The 15,848-nt window shown below is 46.0% G+C and overlaps 1 protein-coding gene and 1 pseudogene across 1 annotated transcript in view; both read right to left on the bottom strand.

Annotated features, from left to right (window-relative positions):
- Positions 1–15,848, bottom strand: part of LOC141105179 (uncharacterized) — a 42,896-nt gene extending 27,048 nt beyond the window's left edge. Inside the window, exons 1-5 of the mRNA XM_073595071.1 lie at positions 15,754–15,848; positions 11,684–11,860; positions 527–650; positions 313–410; positions 64–205 (exon numbers count right to left, since the gene is read on the bottom strand). Of these exons, the coding sequence (XP_073451172.1) occupies positions 64–205; positions 313–410; positions 527–650; positions 11,684–11,707 (388 nt within the window). The 5' untranslated portion in view covers positions 11,708–11,860; positions 15,754–15,848. The remainder of the gene's footprint in view (positions 1–63; positions 206–312; positions 411–526; positions 651–11,683; positions 11,861–15,753) is intronic.
- Positions 6,893–11,065, bottom strand: LOC141105145 (uncharacterized; annotated as a pseudogene).

Below are 15,848 nucleotides of genomic sequence, written 5' to 3'. Positions count from 1 at the left end.
ATGCAAATACATACAATTAAAATAAATTGTGAACTGATTCTGCATTCAGTGTTTATTACTTACGTAGGTCTATATACAGAGAAGATTCCTCCTGTTTACTTTTCATAATCATCTCCCCCTCCTCCATAGACTGCTGATCTCCACTCACCAACGTCTCTTCTTCTTCCTCTTTAATCTCAACTTTGATGTCTTTAAGTTCTTCACCCTAAACCCCAATGATTCCAGAACACAAAGGAAAAATAGTTCCCATAATAAAAGGTTTTCTCATATCTTAGAACACTTTTTTAGGTCTACATGGTCACTCCCAACTACCTGATGATGGTGAGGGATGATGTGATCTTCCTGTGTGGAATCCCGATAATACAGAGAATAGGGACATCTCTCTGGTGGGTTCCCATTACTGGATCCATCTGTAGGAAACACACACACTGACTGAATACATTGTTTCTATGTGTTTATCAGATGATGGGGGATCTAGGTGGACCCTCCGTACTGCTCTCTCCTTTACAATAAAGTCTCCTCTTACCCGGTGATGTGAGGGGCGGCTGATTCTCCATCATGACGTCCTTGTAGAGATTCTTGTGTCCTTCTAAATACTCCCACTCCTCCATGGAGAAATAGACAGTGACATCCTGACACCTTATAGGAACCTGACACACACAATGATACAGTCACCATCCAGACACATCCCTTGTCTGTTACTGGATAATGTCCCAGAATTCCCGGCACTGCTTAGAGTTAGGGGTTAAATTGTTGGATAAATGGTTCTATATTTAGGATGTATCTGGTCTATAAACCAGAGGCTCTGATATGGTTGCCACCTCATCCCTTTAAACCCGAACACATATGAATTATACAGGTTCTGTGGCTGATTATGGTGGTAATTAAACTCACTTGGTGCCTTATCTGCATTTAATTAGCCTCAGAACCCGTGTAATTCATATGTGTTCGGGTTTAAAGGGATGAGGTGGCAACTCTAGGCTCTGAGTGGACAGTTGGATAAATGGAAGAGGATGGGCATGACGGGGGGTGACTGGGTGTAAATATAAAATAATATCTTATTACCTTCTGCCACTGATTGAAGTAATATCTCCCTCTACGAGCTTTCAGATCCCTTTACTATTTATACATGACATCACTTCCTGTCTTTCTTTGGTATCACTTCCTGTCTCTGCGTTCCACTGATGATAAATGAGATCACCACCTTGTGGACAAAATACAAACTGCATCCTACATTTTTTTTTAGATATTTTGACAGCTGTTTCTTGGTGCGCTCTTCGGTTTTGTTGCGTCTCTCACACATGAATTAAAAAAATATAATGAAAAAAAGTAAAATAATATATTGATTGTGTATTAAAATTCATACAAAAAAATTAAAAAAACAAAATAAAATTGAGGTTCAGCATTTTTGTGCAAAAAAAGTTTTGAAACATAAAGTGTATGGTAGGCACGGATGGCTGCTGCTGAAAGTGGAACTGAAAGTGTTTCACCCTAAATATTTATATTTATTTGGCATCATATATGTTCACAGGTTAGCACTTCTGCCTCACTGCACTAGGGTTGTTTTCGGATCAAATCCTGACCACGGCACTATGTGGGTTTCCTCACACACTCCAAAGACATGCTGGTAGGTAAATTGGCCCTAGTATGTGTATGTTTGAATGTGAGTTAGTTAGATTGTAAGCTCCTTGAGGGCAGGGACTGATGTGAATGTAAATTGTCAGTGCCTAGAACCTGTAACAATACTAATCTCTGTCATTTCCATGTACTTTTTTTTCACCTGAAGTACCTGCTTGATCCTGCTGGTCACCTTTCTCCTTTGTTCTAAACTGACCACACAAAGAACAGAAGCTGATTTGTGTTGGCATGAAGAGTTTCTTTCCTTTGGCTGGCCATTAAGATGAGCAGGACACTGTGCAGACACACAGCCTGCCTCTGGCAAAACCCCCCTACCGATCTCAGCCTGCCTCTGCCACACACCCCTACCAATCTCAGCATGCCTCTGCCACACACCCCCTACCGATCTCAGCCTGTCTCTGCCACACACCCCTACCGATCTCAGCCTGTCTCTGCCACACACCCCTACCGATCTCAGCCTGTCTCTGACACACACCCCTACCGATCTCAGCCTGTCTCTGCCACACACCAGCTACCGATCTCAGCCTGCCTCTGCCACACACCAGCTACCGATCTCAGCCTGTCTCTGCCACACACCAGCTACCGATCTCAGCCTGCCTCTGCCACACACCAGCTACCGATCTCAGCCTGTCTCTGCCACACACCCCCTACCGATCTCAGCATGCCTCTGCCACACACCCCTACCGATCTCAGCCTGTCTCTGCCACACACCCCTACCGATCTCAGCCTGCCTCTGCCACACACCCCCTACCGATCTCAGCCTGTCTCTGCCACACACCCCTACCGATCTCAGCCTGTCTCTGCCACACACCCCTACCAATCTCAGCCTGTCTCTGCCACGCATACCTACCGATCTCAGCCTGTCTCTGCCACACACCCCTACCGATCTCAGCCTGTCTCTGCCACACACCCCTACCGATCTCAGCCTGTCTCTGCCACACACCAGCTACCGATCTCAGCCTGTCTCTGCCACACACCAGCTACCGATCTCAGCCTGTCTCTGCCACACACCAGCTACCAATCTCAGCCTGTCTCTGCCACACACCAGCTACCGATCTCAGCCTGCCTCTGCCACACACCCCTACCAATCTCAGCCTGTCTCTGCCACACACCAGCTACCGATCTCAGCCTGTCTCTGCCACACACCAGCTACCGATCTCAGCCTGTCTCTGCCACACACCAGCTACCGATCTCAGCCTGTCTCTGCCACACACCAGCTACCGATCTCAGCCTGTCTCTGCCACACACCCCTACCAATCTCAGCATGCCTCTGCCACACACCCCTACCGATCTCAGCCTGCCTCTGCCACACACCCCCCCTACCGATCTCAGCCTGCCTCTGCCACACACCAGCTACCGATCTCAGCCTGTCTCTGCCACACACCCCCTACCGATCTCAGCCTGCCTCTGCCACACACCCCTACCGATCACAGCCTGTCTCTGCCACACACCCCCTACCGATCTCAGCCTGTCTCTGCCACACACCCCTACCGATCTCAGCCTGTCTCTGCCACACACCCCTACCAATCTCAGCCTGTCTCTGCCATGCATACCTACCGATCTCAGCCTGTCTCTGCCACACACCAGCTACCGATCTCAGCCTGTCTCTGCCACACACCAGCTACCGATCTCAGCCTGTCTCTGCCACACACCAGCTACCGATCTCAGCCTGCCTCTGCCACACACCCCTACCAATCTCGGCATGCCTCTGCCACACACCAGCTACTGATCTCAGCCTGTCTCTGCCACACACCCCCTACCGATCTCAGCCTGTCTCTGCCACACACCAGCTACCGATCTCAGCCTGTCTCTGCCACACACCCCCTACCGATCTCAGCCTGCCTCTGCCACACACCCCCTACCGATCTCAGCCTGTCTCTGCCACACACCCCTACCGATCACAGCCTGCTTCTGGAACACACCCTACTAGTCACAGCCTGTGTCTGGCACAAACCCCCTACCAAACACAGCCTGTCTCTGGCACAAACCCCCTACCAATCACAGCCTGTCTCTGGCACAAACCCCCTACCAATCACAGCCTTCCTCTGGCACACACCCCTACCGATCACAGCCTGTCTCTGACACACACCACCTACCGATCACAGCCTGTCTCTGACACACACCCCTACCGATCACAGCCTGTCTCTGACACACACCCCTACCGATCTCAGCCTGTCTCTGACACACACCCCTACCGATCTCAGCCTGTCTCTGACACACACCACCTACCGATCACAGCCTGTCTCTGGCACACACCCCTACTGATCACAGCCTGCCTCTTGACCGTGGCTCCTGTTCAAGCATAGCCTGCATCTAGCCTCAGGCTGAACAGACTATGGAATACAGACACAGTGTGTATCTGCACAGTGTCCTGTAACCCCCACCCTCCATTATCAGGAAAAAGAGATGCATGGTCACATGACAGAACATTTTAACCTTGTAAACAATGTAAGAAAGATCATTTCTGAAACAAAGCCAACACAGTCCTGGTGCCAGCATAGTTGTAACTGTGTTATGATGTATTATTGTATGCTCACAGCTACTTTACCTTAAAAAAGGGAGTTAGGTCTGTCTTAACATTCCTTCCCTCCTCCCTCCCAAAGCAGAATCTAAAAACATGCTTCTCTTTTTTCTTCCTCACATTAATAAGTCCTGGTAAGCTGGCAAAACCCTCCTTGCTCCTTTGTAAAGCTTCCTTTTCTCCCTGTGTTTGAGCTTTCGACAGGCTACCTGGACACTCTCTACACCAACCTGAGGCTCAAGTCTTGCACTTGCCAGGGTGGTTACCCGTTTCCCATCTTTCCAGGTCTTCTACAAATTTATATGGTAGACCCGATAAGGCTTCCTCTTGCCTGGTTGGTGAACCCTGTAATGTTCCTCCCTCACTTTAGCCACAATCTCAAATGGGCCTTGTGACCCCGGCCAGAAACTTGTTTCCATGGTGGGGATCAGCACTGCCACTTAATCCTGGAAGTGCCTTAGATAACCCAGTGTTGTGCCTCCTAGGCACCTTGCATTTTTCTTTGACCAGTGACATCACATCTTTGATTTATTCTTGCATTTGGAAGACATACTGTATATTAGAACATTCTTGCGAGGGGTGTGCTCCTATTCTTACTTCACCAGAACAAGCAACTCCAGGGGTCACAAAGGGTAAAAACTCTGTGGAGGCCTGGGGCACTTTGTATATGGCAAAAGGTGGTCCCTAAACTTTCCTATCTTTTTTCACCTCCCACTTAAGCATTGGAATGGTGGGAAGCCCTCATAATGGACACAGTAGGTGTGATCAGGGCCACCTAAAGGAGTTTGCACTGGTCCAGGCCAGCCGGGGGCCCTGGGCAGCAGGGGAATCAGTTTTAGGCAGGAGAGGGAGTGATCTGTATAGTGGGGGGGGGGGTAATTACAGGAATGTGTCTCTTCCTGCAGCAGCTAAAATCCAGCTTCTACTCCTCTCCCTCCCGCTGGCTTTTGGTACAGGTTCCAATCACCCATTGGGTTAATTCATAAAAATAAGCGGCCAGAAAATATGACAGTGGGCACACAGGGGGGCCTGGGTAGCTGGGGGAAGAGGATGGTGTCCAGAGAAGGTGGTCTGCGAGGTCCTGGGGAAATTACAGGAACTGATACCCTGTGTGCCTCTCCCTGCAGCAGCTGAAAGCTGGCTTCTCCTCCTCTCCCTCCCACTGGCCTTGGTGAACAGAGAAGGTGATCCATGTGGCGCTGGGGCAATTATAGAAACTGATCCTTCTGCGTGTCTCTCCTGGCAGCAGCTGAAAGCTAGGTTCTCCTCCTCTCCCTCCCATAGGCCTTCGTTACCGGTTCCAATCACCCATTGTGTTAATTCACAAAAGGAAGGGGCCAGGAAATAGGACACTGGGCACACAGCCGGGGCCCGGGCAACTGGGGGAAGAGGATAGTGCATAGAGAAGGTGATCCGTGAGGCGCTGGGGCACTTACAAGAACTTATCCGTTTGTGTTTCTCTTCCAGCAGCAGCTGAAAGTTGGCTTCTCCTCTCCCTCCCACAGGCCTTGAGGTGAGTAAACACTGATTGTGTTTACTCACAAAAGGAAGGGGACAGTAAATATGATACTGGGCACACAGGGGGGCCCAGGTAGCTGGGGAAAGAGGATGGTGCACAAAGAAGGTGATCAGTGTGGCGCTGGGGAAATTACAGGAACTGATCTTCTGTGTGTGTCCCTCCCGGTAGCAGCTGAAAGCCAGCTTATCTTTCTCTCCCTCCCACTGGCTTTCGAGAATGGTACCAATCATTCATTGTGATCATTCACAAAAGTAATGGGCCGGTAAATATAACACTGGGCACACAGCCAGGGCCCGGGCAGCTGGGGGAAGAGGGTAGTGCACAGAGAAGGTGATCCGTGAGGCGCTGGGGCACATACAAGAACTGATCCATTTGTGTTTCTCTTCCAGCAGCAGCTGAAAGCTGGTTTCTCCTCCTCTCTCTCCCACAGGCCTTCAGTATTGGTGCCAATCACTGATTGTGTTAATTCACAAAATGAAGGGGACAATACTAAATATGACATTGGGCACACAGGAGGGCAGGATGGTACACAGAGAAGGTGATCTGTGAGGCACTGGGGTACAGCAACTGAACCCCTTTGTGCCTCTACCGGCAGCAGCTGAAAGCCGGCTTCCCCTCCTCTTCCCCCCACCGTCTTTTGGTGCTGGTTGCAATCACTTTATTCACAAAAGGAAGAGACTGGTAAATATGACACTGGCCTACAGGGGGAGCCCAGGCACCTGGGGGAAGAAGATGGTGCACAAAGAAGGTGATCCAACCTGGCAGGAGGGAGAGGAGGAGAATTCAGCTTTCAGCTACTGCCGGGAGAGACATACATAGGGGATCAGTTCTTGTAATTGCCCCAGCGCCACACGGATCACCTTCTCTGCGCACCATCCTCTTCCCCCAGCTGCCCAGGCCCCCCTATGTCCTCACTCAAAAATGAGACATCTGTTTAGACCTGTGACATTTCACCCCATACAGAGATATCATCGATATATCTCCCTGAGATATATATGAGAGGATTAACTCTCCATTATACACAAACACTAAAACTCCTCTTGGGTGAATGAATGGACACTCTAGAGCCAGTTCACCCAATAGATTAAAACATTTTAATCATCAATCATCTAAGAATTATAATAATTTCCAACAAAAGAAAAAATCTGAGAGTATTGGAAAGTGCGGAGAGTTCTTGTTTATTTTAGAAAATCAGAATTAGTGATGTACAAACAAGAAACTTAAGCTACAACCCAAATAAGATCTTATATACTGTAACTGAAGGACATAAAGTATAAAATGTTCCAATTATTGGTTGGACCATTTAAAAGCCAATAAAAAGCTGAAACATTTTCCCGCACCCTGAAAGGACGCTTACCCATGTGACTTCTCTGATGTTTAAAGAAGTTCTTTCATTCAAGTAAAATGTTTCCCTCACTGTGAACAGAAAACAGGACGCTTGCCAGTGTGAATCCTCTGGTGTTGTAGAAGGTCGCTCTTCCTCATAAAACATTTCCCACACTCTGAACACAGAAAGGGACGCTCCCCTGTGTGACTTTTCTGATGTTCACGAAGGTGTGATTGATGACTGAAACATTTCCCGCACTTTGGACATAAATAGGGACGCTCATCTGTATGAATTCTTTGGTGTAAAATAAGGTGCCCTGTGGTAATGAAACGTTTCCCGCACTCTGAACACGAATATGGACGCTCACCTGTGTGAGTTCTCTGATGCGAACCAAGGCTTTCTTTCGTAAGAAAAAAATTTTTACACTCTGAACACAAATAGGGCTGTTCACCCGTGTGAACTCGCTGATGTACAAGGAGGTATGCTTTGTCACTGAAACATTTCCCGCACTCAGAACATGGAAAGGGACGTTCACCCGTGTGCATTCTCTGATGTTTAGTTAGGTATCCCTGAAACATTTTCCGCACTCTGAACAATAATAAGGACACTCACCTGTGCGAATTCTCTGGTGTATAATGAAGTGCCCTTTTGTAATGAAACATTTCCCACACTCTGAACATGAATAGCAACGCTCACCCGTGTGACTTTTCTCATGCGTAAGAAGTACATGTTTTTTAGTGAAACATTTCCCGCACTCTGAGCATGAATAGGGACGCTCACCCATATGAATTCTCTCATGTTTAAGAAGCAAAGATTTTTTTGTAAAAGATTTCCCACACACTGAACATGATAATGAATGCTTTCCAGGGTGAATGCCTTTATAGCTTAAAGAAGATTCCTCGGGAATAGAAGGATCTATTGAAGTATCTGTACTGTGAGATCCTATAGTCTTGGTGTGTGATTCATCAGAAGATTCCTCAGGATTAGAGGGATCCATTGATCTCCCCAATTGATAAGGTCTGGGATGTATATGGTTCTTATTATTTGTATTATAATCTGGAGATAAAATACGATGTTCCTCAGAGGTATTCCGGACATTGTGTCCACCTGTAGAAAAGCAACATTAAAATAAATGTTATAAGTATTTTCCAAACCTTGTCTTTGGGAGTCATATATGATGGTCCAGCACTAAATATTTTATAAGAGCTCTGGTAACATTGTTTATGCATTGATGACATTGTTACTGGGAGAATGGAGATGGACCTTTCATATGGTGTACAGTATCTTCTCCTCATTTGTTGGGAACATGATGTTATATTGAGGAATGGAGATGGACCTTTCATACAGTGTACAGTATCTTCTCCTCATTTGTTGGGAACATGATGTTATATTGAGGAATGGAGATGGACCTTTCATATGGTGTACAGTATCTCCTCCTCATTTGTTGGGAACATGACATTATATTGAGGAGTGGAGATGGACCTTTCATATGGTGTACAGTATCTCCTCCTCATTTGTTGGGAACATGAAGTTATATTGAGGAATGGAGATGGACCTTTCATACAGTGTACAGTATCTTCTCCTCATTTGTTGGGAACATGACGTTATATTGAGGAATGGAGATGGACCTTTCATATGCTGTACAGTATCTCCACCTCATTTGTTGGGAACATGACATTATATTGAGGAATGGAGATGGACCTTTCATATGGTGTACAGTATCTTCTCCTCATTTATTGGGAACATGAAATTATATTGAGGAATAGAGATGGACCTTTCATATGGTGTACAGTATCTCCTCATTTCTTGGAAACATGACGTTATATTGAGGAATGAAGATGGACCTTTAATATGGTGTACAGTATCTTCTCCACATTTGTTGGGAACATGAAATTATATTGAGGAATCGAAATGGACCTTTCATATGGTGTACAGTATCTCCTCATTTCTTGGGAACATGACGTTATATTGAGGAATGGAGATGGACCTTTCATATGGTGTACAGTATCTCCTCCTCATTTGTTGGGAACATGACGTTATATTGAGGAATGGAGATGGACCTTTCATATGGTGTACAGTATCTCCTCCTCCTTTGTTGGGAACATGACGTTATATTGAGCAATGGAGATGGACCTTTCATATTGTGTACAGCAGTGGTGGTCAACCCACTAGGTATAAGGGGCCCTATATGTGTTTCCTAATATCCACCAAGTGGGCACCACATAATATTCAGTGCATGTAATGCTACAGAAAAGTGTCAGACTGTAGCATACTACAATAAATGGTTAGAAATTGTATACACGTGATCAAGAGAGGTCAAAGAGTACTAGGTATGAGCTGATGGTTCAAAAAGAACTTTGGCTGTTTGGGCATTGAAATGAATGTCCAAACTTTTGCCTGTTCAACAGGAGCCGAACATCATAGATAGAAGTGGTATTTATACTGCTTCTATATATGACAGCTTCCTGCTGTCATTGGTTCCTTAGGAAGCAGCGGGTGCTGTCACCCGCTGCATCTATAGCAATCGTCGCTGTCATCAGCACATTGCTTACATGGCTAGGAATCCCCAGCTATGTAAGCAAAGGAGTGGGAATAGCAGTGACATTACTGCCCAAATATGGTCACTTGCCATATTTGGGCAATGACATTGACCAAATATGACTACGACCATATTTGGTCCATCATGTCATTACTATATCTGCCCCCTCCCTTATAAAGCTTATGGTTTTTCATCTCTGTGAGTTGGCATGCATGGTGATCAATGATGGATTTTTAAGGGACCTCTTGAGATTTTTTATTCTTTTTAATAAAGGACTTGTCAAAGGTTTGGGTGTCTTTACTTCTAGGTTACATTTTCTTTTGTGAATGATTAAAATGAAAATGAGAACTGTTTTGGTATTTAGTATTTATTACTTACTTAAGTCTATATGTAGAGAGAAGGTTCCTCCTCTTTACTCTTCATAATCATCTCCCCCACCTCCATAGACTGCTGATCTCCACTCACCAACCTCTCTTCTTTTTCTTCATCTTTAATCTTAAAGTGGATGTAAACCCGAATTTTTTTTTTTTTTTTAATCTCATACTGTAGAGTATAAGATTTCCTATTATTTGAGCCCAGTCTTGCCACAGAGAGTTAATCCATCTCTGAGCAATCCTCTTTTATTGTTCAAGTGGGAGTCCGGCGACCAATCTTTTTTTTTTTTAGGTCATTGAGACGCTTTGCTAATCCCAAAATAATACTCACAGTTTGGGTGTAATATTTCCGCCTCTGTCTGTTTTCGTACTGAAGAATAACTTTAAAAATGTGATGCTGGCTGTTTCCATCTTGATTGTGGGCATGCGAAGCCCACAAGCATTGATTTCCGGGATGCGGTGAGTGCTGTTCATTCACAGCTTGTTCACGCGCATGATCATTGTTTCCGCACTGAATCTTGGGAAGCCTGACACTAAGCTCCCAGGAGACAGGGCGGCGCCGGGGAAAGGCAATAAACACGCCTACTCCCATGGGAGGAGAGACAGGAAGTGCTACAATAAAGTACAATATAAAGGTAATTACAGCGATAAAAAATAAATTTCGTGCGGCATTTGAACATCTATGCAATTAACTGAAGGGGGTAAGATTAAGTTAAAAATTTGAGTGGAACCCCGCTTTTAGTGAGAAATACTTTGTCAAATACTCCCCCTTGCTGTGAGTGACAGCCTTAGACACATGCAGTATTTTTTAATTCCCTCCCCCACTCCTTTCTTCAGCAGCTCTGCAAGGATTGGCTGTTCCACACCTCAGCATGATTGGACATGCTGAAGTCATGTGGTTACTTTCCTGTCTTTTCACTGGATGTTAGAGATCATAGCAGAAGTTCAGTGTAAGAAATACACAGGAGAAAATGCATATTGACAAGGGGAGTGTAGAGGTGGGCGGGGAGTCTACTGACATCACGACTCCACCCACCGAGCTCCAGACAACAGACCCGCCCACAGAATCTGCAGTTTTTCGGCTCTCATAACAGACAGAGGGGAGACATTTGACAGGTAAAGATACATGCAGAAGGCATGTATATCCTTATAGATAACCCCTATGGCAGTAGTTTAGAAAGGATGACATTGGGTTTACATCCACTTTAACTTTGATGTTTTTCAGTTCTTCACCCTAAACCCCAATGATTCCAGAACACAAAGGAAAAATAGTTTCCATAATAAAATGTTTTCTTATATCTTAGAACACTGTTTTAGGTCTACATGGTCACTCTCACCTACCTGATGGTGGTGAGGGATGGTGTGATCTTCTTGTGTGGAATCCTGGGAATACAGAGGACGGGGACATCTCTCTGGTGGGTTCCCATTACTGGATCCATCTGTAGGAAACACACACACTGACTGAATACATTGTTTCTATGTGTTTATCAGATGATGGGGGATCTAGGTGGATCCTCCGTACTGCTCTCTCCTTTACAATAACGTCTCCTCTTACCCGGTGATGTGAGGGGCGGCTGATTCTCCATCATGATGTCCTTGTAGAGATCCTTGTGTCCTTCTATATACTCCCACTCCTCCATGGAGAAATAGACAGTGACATCCTGACACCTTATAGGAACCTGACACACACAATGATACAGTCACCATCCAGACACATTCCTTGTCTGTTACTGGATAATGTCCCAGAATTCCCAGCACCGCTCACCTCTCCTGTCAGCAGATCAATCATCTTCTTGGTGACCTCAAGAATCTTCTTGGCACTGGTTACCTCTGTTGTCAGGCAGTGAGGTGGAGGCACTGTGATGGGTGATGTCCTGGGAAGACGTCTGCTGGTTGGTAATGGATCACCAGATGTTTCATGTAATGCACACAGGACACTCCTCTGTACAGAGGAGTGTAGAATTATCTGAACAGTTCTGGAGTAATTATTGTTACCATTTCTCCACCCCATCCCCACATTTTGAGGGGTCCAGTCCAAGAAAATGGGCATCCCCAGAATGTCCCCAGCTGAGAGGTAGAGCATTGTAAAAATTACACTACACAGGTGCTGCGGCCACCCCAAATAGTGCTACCAGACTTTGTGGCCAATTGCACATGTGTGGTAATGCTTGCACCATTTTTTTCTGGCTTTTGGCTGCAGAGTCCAGCAAGGTTATTGTGAAGTGGTTGAAGTGCCTCCACGGTGTAATGTTTACACTGTACTGCTTTATGGCTGAGGACATGCCAAGTTACTGCTTTCTCAGGAACCCAGGTTTCTCCATAAATTACTTCTGACCTCTGATCTACACGTGCTACCACTGTATTCTTGAGTTATCTGCTCCTGATCTCTGCACTCTGCATTCCTTCTTGCTGATCCCTGCATTACTTACATCTGACCACTGCTTTGTGTGTTACTTACTCCTGACCCTTGCACTGTGTGCATTTCTTCTTCCTGACCTCTGCTCTCTGTGTGTTACTTACTCCTGACCCTTGCACTCTGTATATCCCTTCTTCCTGACCTCTGCTTTCTGTGTATTACTTACTCCTGATCCCTGCACTCTTTGCATTACTTACTCCTGACCCTTGCACTCTGTATAACCCTTCTTCCTGACCTCTGCTTTCTGTGTATTACTTACTCCTGATCCCTGCACCCCATGCATTACTTACTCCTGATCCCTGCACCCCATGCATTACTTACTCCTGACCACTGCTCTGTGTGTTACTTACTCCTGACCCTTGCACTCTGTATATTGCTTCTTCCTGACCTCTGCTTTCTGTGTATTACTTACTCCTGACCCCTGAAATCTGTGCATTACCTACTCATGACCCCTGCATTCCGTGCATTACATACTTATGACCCCTGCATTCTGTGCATTACCTACTCCTGACTTCTGCTCCCCGTTTGTTAGTTATGACTGACACCTGCACTTTTGCATTGCTCCCTCCTAAACCCCTGCCCTGCATGTGTTACTTGATATTGACCTCTGCAATCTGTGCAGAATTCATTCCTGACCTCTGCACTCTGTACGTTACACACCCCTGACACCTGAACTCTGTGCATTACACACTCCTTACCCCTGCACTCTGTGTGATACATACTTCTGACTAATGCACTCTATGTGATACAGACACCTGACTCCTGCACTCGGTGCTTTACATATTTCTGACCCCAACGCTCTGTATGTTACACACCCCTGACACCTGAAGTGTATGTGTTACACACTCTTGACCCCTGCACTCTGTGCTTTACACACTCCTGACCTCAAAACACATACTGTACTTTACGACTGACACCTACACTTTGTGCATTACTCACTCCAGACCCCTGCTCTGCATGTGTTATTTGATATTGACCTTTGCAATCTGTGCAGAATTCATTCTTGAGCTCTGCACTCTGTACATTATACACCCCTGACCCCTGTGCCCTGTACATTATACACCCCTTACTCCTGCACTCTATGTGATACACACACCTGACTCCTGCACTCTGTGATTTACATACTCCTGCACTCTGTACATTACACACCTCTGACACCTGAACTCTGTACATTACATACACCCAATACCTGAACTCTGTACATTACACACTCCCGAACCCTGCACTCTGTGTGATACACACAACTGACACCTGAACTCTGTACATTACACACTCCTGAACCCTGCATTGTGTGTGATACACACACCTGACACCTGCGCCCTGTACATTATACACCCCTTACTCCTGCACTCTATGTGATACACACACCTGACTCCTGCACTCTGTGATTTACATACTCCTGCACTCTGTACATTACACACTCCTGAACCCTGCACTCTGTGTGATACACACACCTGACACCTGAACTCTGTACATTACACACCTGAACCTTGCACTCTGTGTGATACACACACCTGGCACCTGAACTCTGTACATTACATACTGCTGAACCCTGCACTCTGTGTGATACACACACCTGATACCTGAACTCTGTACATTACATACTTCTGATACCTGCACTCTGTGCGATACACACTTCTCACTCCTGCACTCTATGTAAAACACACACCTGACTCCTGCAATCGGTGCTTTACATAATCCTGACCCCAACACTCTGTATGTTACACACCACTGACACTTGAAATGTATGTGTTAGACACTCCTGACCCTGACCTCAACACATTATACGTTACATATGCCTGACACCTAAACTCTGTGTGCCATACACTCCTGACCCCTGCACTTTGTACTCTAAAGTCTTCTGGCTTTCAGTGACAAACTGTGAGGAAAACAATGGTAGCATCCCTTCCATCAAATCACAAAAATCAGGATCTTTATCCCTTATTCTATGTACTGTAGAGATGTTCATTCCTTCTGATGCCTTGACTAGAACTTGTACCTTCCCTCCCGACTGTCTGAGAAAGAGGAACACTTTTTATTATGGATGGATGAAAGGTGTATTGTGGTAAAATTGTGCATTTTTTTGGAGGTCAATAAATCAGACCACAGAGAGGGACAACAAAGCAGGAAAGAGGAACTAACAGATCTGATTTCAAATGAAGGATGGTTGGAAACTGAGTTTGAACTGATGTTCAGTCTTGTTCCTTTGTTTTTTTAACTCCAGAGAAGTGATGGGGTCATCAAAGAGATGACAGCTAAGAACCCTGAGACAAGTTTGAGAAATGGTTCTATATTTAGGATGTATCTGGTCTATAAACCAGAGGCTCTGGATGGACAGTTGGATAAATGGTTCTATATTTAGGATGTATCTGGTCTATAAACCAGAGGCTCTGGATGGACAGTTGGATAAATGGTTCTATATTTAGGATGTATCAGGTCTATAAACCAGAGGCTCTGGATGGACAGTTGGATAAATGGTTCTATTTTTAGGATGTATCTGGTCTATAAACCAGAGGCTCTGGATGGACAGTTGGATAAATGGCTCTATATTTAGGATGTATCCAGTCTATAAACCAGAGGCTCTGTGTCATGGTTATGCAATAGTGTTGTCTATCAACTTACCTGTTTCCATGTGTTCATCTCTAAAGACCAGCTGACTCTCACCTGACTGCTTTTATTAACTCTCCTCTGGCATGGCTCCACCCCAGCTCCTATCAGAGAACTCTATATTAACCTCTGCACTGCAGGTCAGCCCTTTGTGTGCTTGGCTTCCTGTTCCTGCCTGCCGTGTGCTCTACGTTTGTTTCTGTTACCGACCTTGGCGTGTTCTCTACTATTCCTGTCTGCTCGTGACCCTGACCTCTGGCGTGTCCCCGACTATCCCTGTTTGCCTGTGACCCTGAACCTTGGCGTGAACTCTGTTGTCCTTGTCTGCTTATGGCCCTGACCTTGGCTTATTCCTTTACTATCCCTATTCTCCTGTAGCCTACTGTGGGTGTGAGCTGGGGGACCCTGGGGGTCGTGACCTGCAGCCAGGTCCATCCTCACCACTGGAGGCTCTGGTGAAAACCTGCTGGCTCTTAGACTCCGCGCCCCAGGGAATCCTACGCTCTAGCCCTGGTGGGATCAGTGTTGGTGTCCCAGCGGCCCTGCCTACCTTACCACCCGGACTACAATCCACAGCAGTCAGCCGTAGGGTCCACTACCTTGTGGTGCACTCCTGATCCCAACGGTGTGCATCTGTCACCCAGCCTCTAGGTGACCTGACACTCTGGATGGACAGTTGGATAAATGGTTCTATATTTAGGATGTATCTGGTCTATAAACCAGAGGCTCTGGATGGACTGTTGGATAAATGGAAGAGGATGAAAACAATGGGGGGTTACTGGGTGTAAATTAAAGTAATAACCTCTAATTACCTCCCCTACTGCTGGTTGCAGGAATATCTCTACTCCCCCTGCCCCCCACCTCTACGTTCCCTGTGAATTCCCTATTTATAGATGACATCACTTCC

The sequence above is a fragment of the Aquarana catesbeiana genome, linkage group LG08 (assembly GCF_042186555.1).
Source record: "Aquarana catesbeiana isolate 2022-GZ linkage group LG08, ASM4218655v1, whole genome shotgun sequence".
NCBI lineage: Eukaryota > Metazoa > Chordata > Amphibia > Anura > Ranidae > Aquarana > Aquarana catesbeiana.
The sequence above is the reverse complement of the archived record's forward strand: the minus strand, read 5'-3'. Positions and strand labels throughout refer to the sequence as shown.